Here is an 11,369-nt window from a genome sequence, read left to right as displayed (position 1 = left end):
ATGAAAGTATAGTCAAATTTTTTAATTAGCATGTTTTTGTGTTTTGCTTTGGTACCGAAATTGGTACCGAGAACCGTGGATTTTCACTGGTATTGGTACCGAATACTGAAATTTTGGTACCGTGACAACACTAATATACACTACCATTCAGAAATTTGGGGTTGGTAAGATTTTATAATCTTTTTAAAATAATTCTCTTTTGCTCACCAAGGCTGCATTTATTTGTTAAAATACAGTAAAAACAGTAATATTGTGAATATTATTGCAATTTTAAATAGCTGTTCTCTATTTGAATGTATTTTAAAATGTAATTTATTCCTGTGATGCAAAGTTGAATTTTCAGCATCATTACTCCAGTCTTCAGTGTCACATGATCCTTCTGAAATCATTCTGATGTGCTGATTTGCTGTTGATTAAACATTTATTATTATTATTATTAATTTTGGATTCATTTTGAAAACAGTTGTGCTGCTTAATATTTTGGTGGAAACTGTGATACTTTGATGAACAGAAAGTTCAAAAGAACAGCATTTATTTGAAATAGAAATAGTTTGGGACATTATAAATATCTTCACATGCTTTTCAAAAACAAGATGACTGGATGTGGTTGCTAAACACTTCCTGAGAGCTAAAAATAGTTTATACAGTCTCATGAGAAAGGTGTGAAACAAATTTGAGGTCTGTAAACATGTCAGAATGAAATCTTTTTGCATGCATGCTGAGAATTTGCCAGCAGATTGAATCTTTTCCAACTTTTACAAGTATAAAACAACATAAATCTGCCAAATGAGTCTTACCGCCTGTCGGAGGGCCTCTCTGTCCTCTGTACTTCTTGGGAACAGAGTGACCGCCAGCTCCAGAGACCCCAGGTCCTGATCAGGGCAGTGAGGATCTTGAAGGTCTAACCGAACATCAAGAGGCCTACAACAAAAACATGAGCTGTTATGACCACCATTAAAAGTAGTGTTGTAGTTTATCACTTAAAGAAGTGAATAATCTTTTTGATAAATATGTTTAAACTTAATTATTAGATCTACCAAAAATGATAATGACCACTTGTCAATATAATACTTTTATTGGTAACCGAAAACTTTTGCATTTGTATAATGCTTCATCCAAGGCACTAGGTGTCAGTATAAACTCTAAGATCACAACAAAACATTAGCAAAACTGCCCTTGTCAATGTTAATTTCATGAAACACCTAATACATTTAAACACCCTTTTATGCTGATTGAAAATGTATTTTGACACTAACTGTTGAATTGTTATATCTTTGCAATAATGATGAAAACACGATACCTCTGCAGCTCCAGAAAATCAAGGTACAGGTAAGCTGAGCCCATAAAATCATCTTGAAGGCCAAAATCATAGTCAAACACCTAAAATAGATTGCAAAAGGGAAAATTCTTTAGGAAGAAATATCAGAGATCATTCTAGACTTCTTAACGACTTATTGATCACTCTTGTTGATTCGATAAAAAGAACCAGCTCATAAGAGTCTGTTGTACTGGAATCAGTCTACATTGTTCAGTCTGACATGCTTTTGTTTCACTAATTAATTCATTCATTCAGGAATCAGAATACATCGGTCCCACATTATGTTTTTGATTCACTAAAATAAACCGGCTCATGAGTCATTCATTTTGAAATCGGTCTTCATTGTTCGTGCTGTAATGTTTTTGATTCAATAAAAATCACTGGTTCATAAGAGCTGTTTGTTCAGGAATTGGACTACAGCGGTCATGCAGTATGTTTCTGATTCACTAAAATGAATCATCTTTTAAGAGTCATTTGCATTGGAATAAGTGTATATTGTTTGCGCTGTAATGTTTTTGATTCTCTAAAAAGAACCGGCTCATAAGAGTAATTCATTTGGGATTCGGACCGCACTGGTCACACAGATTCACTAAAATTATTCGCCTCATAAGAGTCATTACTTTGGGTTTTGGAATTCACTGGTCAAAAATATGATTTGATTCACTAAAATGAATCGACTCATAAGAGCCATTTATTCAGAAACCAGACTACACCAGTCGTGCAGTAAGTTTTTGATTCACCAAAATGAATTGCCTCATTAGAATCAGAATAATGGGTTTCAGAATACACCGGTCAAGCTATATGATTCTGATTCACTAGAACAAACTGACTCATAAGAGTCATTCATTCAGGATTCATACTATATACTATAATGGTAACAAGCATCCATAAACACTGCGAATAAAAGCGGTAATTTTACCTTAATATACAGAGGCTCTTGTAAATTGTCCACTATCAGACAAACACGCTCGTCCCAAACTGGGTTAAGGTTCTTGTGGATGATTTTACTACGGAAAACTTCTTTGCTGGCTATTTTGAACTTCACATATGGGTCACTTGTTCCTGAAACATAAGAGCATTTTGATCAAAAAAAAAATTTATTACACATTTCAACAAATTTCTCAGTGAAAATGCTAATGTGTTACTAGGGTGTTCGGGGTGTGTTCCATGTGGTTGCTAAGGTGTTACTAGGGTGTGTTCTACAGTATGAGGTTGCTAAAGTAATGCTAGGGTGTCCTGTGTGTTCTATGTGGTTGCTAAGGTGTTACTAGGGTGTGTTCTACAGTATGTGGTTGCTAATGTGTTGCTAGGGTGTCCTGGGTGGGTTCTATGTGGATGCTAAGGTGTTGCTAGTGTGTGTTCTACAGTATGTGGTTGCTAAAGTGTTGCTAGGGTGTCCTGGGTGTGTTCTATGTGGTTGATAAGGTGTTGCTAGGGTGTGGTCTACAGTATGAGGTTGCTAAAGTGTTGCTAGGGTGTCCTGGGTGTGTTCTATGTGGTTGCTAAGGTGTGTTCTACAGTATGTGGTTGCTAAGGTGTCACTAGGGAAGTTGTTTACTGGCCCAGGTTAAATGATATTCTGTGATATTCTGGGCAGTTTGATCTAAAACAAATTGATTACACATTTCAGCAAATCATAAAAGGAACATAAGTTTTAAGTAGCATATATGTAGATACATCTTATTAAAAGTAAAACACACATTTCCTGACAGTGGTATTAATGGAGACAACATGAGCATCAGAGATGCAGGTCTTACCGCCTCTGTCTCGAATGGCAAGGTTGTTTCCTTTTTTCAGCACGATGTCTAACTGGTACATTGCTGAAGTGGGCAGTGAAGGCTGTGTTCCACCATTACCAGCTGCATTAATGCCCTGAATAAAACAGACATTGTCCCAAATACTTTAGTGTGACTGATTGACAGGACCTCCTCAAACATTTCATACACCCAAAGCTATTAATGACAAACCTTATAGGGTTTTACTAACTCAAAAGTGCTCATATGAGAAAACAAACTCCTGGGGAATTTATGATTGAAATTTTGACAGGATGTTGCAAAATGCTTAAAACTGATAAACTGGTGCTCTAAAAGCAGAATTAAGAACATACCACTGAGCTCTTGTTATACAGACCAAGTATTATTCTGTTCTAATAGTTTTATTAGAATGGCCATTTGCACTGTGCATTCATTTAACTGGACTCATTACAACATATTTGCTTGTTTCAGTCATGTTTTTGGCTGTTATATAGAAATATTATAGCAGTGTTGCGTCATGTTACGACATGACAAGTGTCCTGCAACAAGTAATTTATCTGTCCACACTAAAAGCAAAATTGCAAAAGACACAATATGAAGCAATCACAGTTAATCAGAATAATGTGATTCCACTTTGTTTTTATACTTTCACAAAGTCAGCACTCATTTTCTACCAATTTCTTCCTTGTACCCTTTTGTGGAGATGTTCAGTTGTGAAATAAGCTTCTACTTTGTTGCATACCGCTTAATTACTTCGTCTTATCATTTGTGGCTGGTCACTTTATGTCAGTCAGATGATCTCATCCAGTCTGAACAGAATAAGCCACAAATAAACTAAAAAGCGAGAGTCACAGGAGGCTAAACTAGCTATCTGTTGTCAATGTCTAATTTTTGCATAGGAAGTGAAACACTGTGCGTGTGATGTCAACTTCACACATCTGACAGTGCTTAAAAAACACCTGTTAGAGTCCAGAAAAAGTAATGTGGTTTTTCCAGTGGTGTGGCCTAGTGGTTAATGGTTTAGTCTGAAAAGTTGTGTATTCATAAACTACCATCATTGCGCCTATTTAAGCCACCAACTTGAACACATGCTGCAAGTCATTTAAAGAAGGTATATCATGGAAAACAGTTTTCCCCCCTACATCTAAGGGTACTACAGTGTAAAATGATTTTTGGAAGTTGTAAGTAAGACAGAAAGATTATTGAAAAATATTATTGCAGTCTTTCTATTTCAAAATGTCATGTTTAATTTCATATTACTTGTTACTGATTTACAATTATATGTAAAAATATTAGCAATTTCTCAGTGAAAATGCTAATGTGTTGCTAGGGTGTTCGGGGTGTGTTCTATGTGGTTGTTAAGGTGTTACTAGGGTGTGTTCTACAGTATATGGTTGCTAATGTGTTGCTAGGGTGTCCTGTGTGTTCTATGTGGTTGTTAAGGTGTTACTAGGGTGTGTTCTACTGTATGTGGTTGCTAATGTGTTGCTAGGGTGTCCTGGGTGGGTTCTATGTAGATGCTAAGGTGTTGCTAGTGTGTGTTCTACAGTATGTGTTTGCTAATGTGTTGCTAGGGTGTCCTGTGTGTTCTATGTGGTTGCTAAGGTGTCACTAGGGAAGTTGTTTACTGGCCCAAGTTAAATGATATTCTGTGATATTCTGGTGTAGATATGGGCTCAGATCGATTCTTCAATAAGTCATCAAGTAAAAACAGCTGGTCTGATCACAGGTCTGAAAATATTAGCAAACCTCTCTCCTCAACAAGCCTCTTGATTTGATTAATATCTGTAACACCAATGGTGCAGAACGAGTTACGTGACAAAGTTGAATATTTTGGGGCTTCGGAAAACACAGCACCACTAATTATGTAACACACAGACAATATTTGATGAGCACTACACACATTCTACTTCCTCTTTTTCACCCTTGAGTGAGAGATGAGGTCAGAAACACATTTCTCTCACACACTAAGTGTGTTTGCAGTGTCAGCTGAAAGCAGGTGATTTGCATTGTGGACCTTTAGGGCCTATTTAACATCCTGTTATGACAGGATTGGCAAGAAGAAGGATATAGGATATTGTTATTAGACCAGGTATTCCTCTAACAACATCCTGGTGTCATGTTTGAGATAAAGAAGTTCTATATTATATAATAATAAAATATAAACTATTAAGTTAAGTTAAGTTTCTCTTTTATTGTCTCCCTTGGATGTTTTTTTGGAACAGGGATAACGACTGCTTTTTTCCATATTGTAGGAATAAATCCAGTGTTGAGTATTATATTATATTATTATTATTATTATATTAACTATATAAAGATAATATTTATCTTCCTCCATCATTTCTGAACAAACAGACTTCCAAATATAATGAATGAAAGGTTTCATCTCCTCATCTGATAATTGGTCAGTCCCGCCTCAAACTCACACCTGAATGTCCAGTTTATAATGGTTCCACCTAGAGCTGCACGATTTGACGGGGTAAAAAATGTATTATTTTTGTAAAGAAATTTTAAAAAATGTGATTGTGACTTAAAATGTGATTTTAAAAAAACTCCAGGTTTAGTGTTTGTAGGGCTCAAATATTTGGCTAAAAGATGATATATCAATTTGATTATTACTATTTTTGTTATGATTTATTATTATTGTTATTACTAAAAAATATATTACTATTGTAATTTCATTGTAAAATAAAATCAAGTATATAAGAAAAATATAATTAATAATAATAATTTAATTTTACAGTACAACTGTAAAATATATCACTTTGATTATAAAATTATATTTATTATTTTATGATAATTAAGATGGTTTATTATGATCATTTATTATTATTATTATTACTAAATATAAACAAAGTACAAAATATCACTATGGTAATTTTACTGTAAAATAACAAAATCAATTATTTAATAAAATATAATAATAATAATAATTAATATTAAAAAATTACACTACAACTACTAATTACTAATTTTATGGCTGCCTTATTTTCTTCATTTTCAAACGTTAACCCATCAAACTTTTTGACAGAATGCCACAGGGAGCCTTAGAGCTTCTGTTTTGTTGATAAAACTCAGAGCAGGTGCAGAGATGGAGTTTGTGTGAAGAAGCATTAACAGCGAACCGAGCCGCTCTGAGACCCTAAAAACACTGGTTCATGAGCTGCTCGCGAGAAGATGAACACAGTGCCAGGCTCAACTCTGAAACATGCAGCGCACATAGTTATTTAACTATATCACAGCCTTTGCGATTTGATAATCGCACTGCATGTTAAGATTGCATTTTTATTTCAATTAATCATCCAGCCCTCGTTCCACGCTCCCCTGTAAGACCTGTCTAAGATGAATTCACCTTTCTCTGTACTGTTCAGAGCATCTCTGTAAGCAAAGACACCCGTCGTCTCACCTCCGCTGTGAGGTGATTACATCAAGTCTCCTAAGGAGAAAGACACTGACATGGGGAACAGTGCCAGCCAATGAAACAAGTCAACCACTGCACTGAAAATCTTTAGTGAGGTTTGTACAAGTAGCTCATGTTGATTGTGCCTATAAATCAAAAGTCTCGTTATAAGCTCCCTCCTGCTCCATAAAGTAGAAACGGTGTGAGCGTGACAGCAACCAATTCTAGAAACATTAGTCATGATGATTGAACTTTAGCAAGAGACAATATTTTTGATAACTTGCCAAAGGGTTCAACAGGAAGACGTAGCGGGTGACAGTATGGTGGTTAAAGTTATAGAGCCACTTCCTGTTTGCAAGAAAAGCAGCCTATAAACAGAAATTCTGGGGTCCATTATAGGGGCCTCAAGGGATGTGTGCAAATTCACTTGTATTAGGTGTGAAGTTGTAAGACAGGAAACATGTGATCTGTTTAATGTTGTTTTCATGCGTGTCTGGTCTGATATGTAGCATTTAAGCCCTGAGCAGTCAGACACCGACGTCACTGAACGTGACCTGCTTCTAGAAAAGTTGTAGCTACGATACTCAACCCACAGTCTCATTAGGACCTTAACGTGGCGGTACAACTGTATCAGAGCAAAACCACCCTTTTCATGATTTCATACCTTTTCCAGTTGATTTTTCCTTGTTTTTTTTATGTTCATTCTAATTAATAGTAAACGTTTAATTTTGTCAATTTACTTCATTTCATTGACTTTTGCAAGGCTATTCTCTACAATTTCCAGCTTTTCCATGACCGTGGAAACCCTGTAGGTAGCTCAGCATTACTGCAATTCCCACATACCATGACTTTACACAATCAACATGCTCACCGAAATCAGCGCCTATGACACATGTAGAGGAGTTGATCTGAGTTGTAAAGTTACTCCAGAGCAGATCATCTCCACTGCCAGATCCTGAGTCACAGATTTCTTAAGAAAGGCATGCTGCTGTTTATCAAATCTCATACCTTCCCAAATGCCTTTCTCATCTATCCACAAAGACAACTCACGCAGCTCCATACCAAAACTGTTTGTCAAGTCCACACATGCAGTGGAGTAAAGATAGCGCCAGTATGATCCAGAGGAACCGTGTTGTTTGTTGGACTCTAATCTCTGCTGCACTGTTGGTGGCTGTTAAGCCAGTGATGTAATGGCTTCAAAATTAAAATCCTATCATAATTTACACATCTTCACATCAGACTTTCTTTTTTCTCAGGTGGGGATTCCCGAACTTTTTCGTCAGTCACACCCCTTAGACATAAAATATTTACTTGAATTTACTCCCATGAGATTTTAAGTAAATATTTCAATAATGTATCAATACATTTGCAAGTTCACGGTTCTCTAATGTCAGTTAATGGTCACATGACATGCAAGTAAATAGATAAAAATCAAATATTTTTTAGCAAGTGTTTTATTATTGTTTTTATTTTTAAATAAAGTGAACCTAGCGCACATTGCATTCCCAAATGCACGGTAAACTCTCAGTGCTTGCAGAGATGGAGTTCATGAGAAGCAGCATTAACCATGAGCCAAGCCGCTCTGAAAACACTGTATTATATGCTGCACGTGTGTAAATGAACACAGTGCCGCTCTTAATTCTGAAACACGCACCTATTCACTTTCATAAAATAAATTTTTTAAGTATCTTCTTCTGTGTCATAAAGAAGAAAGAAAGACATACTGTACAGGTTTGTAACAACCTGATGTTGAGTTAAGTCTTATTTTTGGGTAAACTATCGCTTTAAGCAAAACACACCACTGGTGCTACCAGAAAAACAACAACAGAAGATCTCATTTGTTTGTTTTTTTAATCTATATGCGAGTATGCAAAAATCTTTTAATTTGTATTCATGGATCTCAAAAATCTGATGCACATAGACAACCAATAATATAAAATGTACTAATAAAGACAACAATTCACTTCTGCAACCTTACTCAACACTTGGCACCCTGTTTGGCTTTAAGCCTGTTATATGTGTTTGTGTGTCTTTACTCTTAGGCAAGTTCCTCTTCTTGCAAACCAGCTTGGCAAACACCCCCAGGAGCAGAGAGAACTAATTGTACAGTGCCAACATGGCTGAAACTAACAGTTGTAGACAAAACTCAATGCCAAGACCAAACTTTACAGTTTTAAAAGAAAAACTTGTGGAAAAAGGCTGACACAAGCTCGTTCTGGCACATGTCCTTGTGTGAATGGGAATCTGACATGAGTTTGACTATGCAAACACATCACTTTGCATCTACAAATGTAAAAATGACCATGCACAAAAACACCCGATTCAAGTAAACCTTGGTGTGCATACATTAAAGGCTTAAAATGTGTATGTACAAGGGCAAAGATATTCACATGCATGCATGCCAAAAAAAAAGTACTGTCTACTGATAATTGGAGGAGTTCTGACATGATATCTGATTTGGACTTGCAATGTAAAAAATATTACAGTGTCAAAATCATTCTGTTCTTATTTGATTGTATTCAAAGCAGTTGGTCGGGTGGACTCGGCAAAAGTTGGACATCAGGTAAAATGAGGCAAATGGGCTTGATGGTCGATTGCCCTTTAAACCCAATCTAAGTCATTCTGGAATTTTTTCCATTTCTCTAACACCATCCTGGTGGATGTGATCAAGCTTCAAGATCTAACGGATCTCAGCCTGTGTATTAATCTGGTTTTATATGGTGTCTATCGGAAGCATGCTGCTCATTTGTGGTCCGCTTTAAGCTGGGATGCTTGAGATTGACTTGGTACACCTTGATCAAGTTTCGCCTATAACAAATCAGCTACTTAGTTATAAAAAACAGCTTAAACTAATATAACATGGCTTTTCCAGCTGGAACTGGGCTGTAATTCTGTAATGTTTCTTATAAGAAAATGTATTTGTTGTAATATTTTGTAACAAACTGATTTTCTATAAACTTAAATTCAGTTTCACGTTTGCTGATGACTCATTTTACCTAAAAAAAGTTAAAAGTCTATCACTATCAAATAGAAATTACACTAAATATGTTTTAATACATTTATATTTAGGAAGCTGCGGCATCACAAAACCCTATAGGCTTAAGTTATTATACAAATTTATCAAAAAACTGTTCCAGTTGTGGATAGTTCACTGTATTTAAAACAAAAAGCATCTATTTTTTTAATTCTAAAACATCTGCAAATGTTAAGGTAGAGCGTAAACTATCTGTATGGGATAACTGCATCCATCACATATTACTGCAGTGCTATGGCAAAAACGTCTGAAAGATTATAAATCATCTTACCACACTTTTATTGATCTCTTCCTTGTTACCATTCATCGTAGCATCATCAGTGCATTTGGACCCTTGCAGAGCAGGTTTATGTTGAGACTGCAACACCTGGGAGAGCGTCGGTTTGGAGCTGACGGTTCTTTTCAGCATCTGGATCTCCGCACCGAGCGACGCTGCTGCTACGGCCGCCGTACCGACACCCAGCTCGGGCAAGCCGCGGTGCGTCTTCCCGCTCTCACCACCATCCGGAGCGGCTGCCGCGCTGCGCAGATTGGGTTGAGACGAAGACACCGCTCGGTCCAAACCATTTGGTCGTTTCTTTTTAAATATCCAAAACCCGCTTTCTTGCTTTCGGTCTTTTTTGCCCAGTTTGGGGCTGCCGGTGAGTTTGGGTCTGCCGTGGAAGGATTTCCACAAGCCCCGCTGATGCTGATGATGGGATGGAGAAACATCATCCATGTCCAGTTTCCCCTCCATATGATCTCTGCAGTCTGCTGCTGCGTCTCAGGCAGATGTTTCTTTGAGGTTAATGTTGAAAACATGCAAACCGATGCAAATAGCGTTTACTTCAGTGTTGTTGTGCTCAGCAGGACATGTTGAGTGTTAAACGCATGTTTGATGCGGAAGTAGAGTGATGGAAAGGCAAGTTTTTCCAGAGCACATCTGCAGACCTTTCACGGTTTTAACGAGACAGTCCCCCAGTCTGTGGTCCTTATCCACGCCCAGTATCTAAAAAAAGTTGCTTTGGTATCCATACTAAATAAATATGCCATATGTGATCACGCAACGCATCGTTCAGGCCCACCATGCTCTTATTTACATGCACTTCTGTTAAACTCCTTCTACGTTGTGGTCTGTGTTAATTCGACACGACGTGATCGAAGAATGTAATATGCAAGTTTAGTTCGTGTTTTAGAAGCAATTCTTTAATTGAACAAATCGTTCTCGTTCAAGTTCAAAGACTGACTTCAATGACTGACTGTAGCTAACCAATAGCATTCGAGTGCGGTCTGCGGAAAGAACATTTCATTGGTTGGACCGAATGAACGAACACGCCCTCTTTACTGATTGAGTCTGTAAATGTGTTCATGAATTAACTAATTTAACTCTAATCATCTCATTCGTGAGAACTTTCTATCTACAGTTAACATTTTGTAAAATATAGTTTTACTTTGTTGTAATTTATGAGGAAAACGAATAATGTCTAAAATCTTAGTAGATTTGCGGACATTCGTTCCCTTTCATAGGTTCACTTCAATGCTGTGATGGCGTCATCAGTTTAATTACATCGCTTTAATTAAGGCACTTGTACATTGATTTGGCGCTTGCGCTTCCAACTCTTGTTCATGTGACTGTTTTTAGGCACGGACTCCACAGCTGACGTTTGTCGTGCACTATGGTTTTTGGCGCTTCATGCGAAAGCAAGAAAGCGGGTTTTGGTCTGCCCAACTAGTCGTACAACTTGCATTTGGCGTGCAACATGGTTTTTGGCACTTCAGACTACCAACACTATTTGCATGACTAATCATTCTTGTCATCCCAACTGAGCTTAGCTACTAGGGGTGCAACAGATCGTAGATGATCCGTGATCCGTACGGACCAGG

The 11,369-nt window shown here is 37.1% G+C and overlaps 1 protein-coding gene across 2 annotated transcripts in view; it reads right to left on the bottom strand.

The window, feature by feature from the left end:
* The window catches only part of LOC107741661 (multiple C2 and transmembrane domain-containing protein 1-like), a 28,530-nt gene extending 18,062 nt beyond the window's left edge, over positions 1-10,468 (bottom strand). For both annotated transcript variants that reach the window (XM_016554430.1, XM_016554431.1), the window contains exons 1-5: positions 9,778-10,468; positions 3,076-3,190; positions 2,238-2,380; positions 1,301-1,380; positions 798-921 (exon numbers count right to left, since the gene is read on the bottom strand). In XM_016554430.1, coding sequence (XP_016409916.1) covers positions 798-921; positions 1,301-1,380; positions 2,238-2,380; positions 3,076-3,190; positions 9,778-10,242 — 927 coding nt within the window. In that variant the 5' untranslated portion in view covers positions 10,243-10,468. The remainder of the gene's footprint in view (positions 1-797; positions 922-1,300; positions 1,381-2,237; positions 2,381-3,075; positions 3,191-9,777) is intronic.
* Between the last annotated feature and the right edge of the window lie 901 nt (positions 10,469-11,369).

Source organism: Sinocyclocheilus rhinocerous, unplaced genomic scaffold (assembly GCF_001515625.1).
Source record: "Sinocyclocheilus rhinocerous isolate Xijiao unplaced genomic scaffold, SAMN03320098_v1.1 scaffold886, whole genome shotgun sequence".
Lineage (NCBI taxonomy): Eukaryota > Metazoa > Chordata > Actinopteri > Cypriniformes > Cyprinidae > Sinocyclocheilus > Sinocyclocheilus rhinocerous.
Note: the sequence above shows the minus strand (reverse complement) of the source record. Positions and strands in the feature narration are given on the sequence as shown.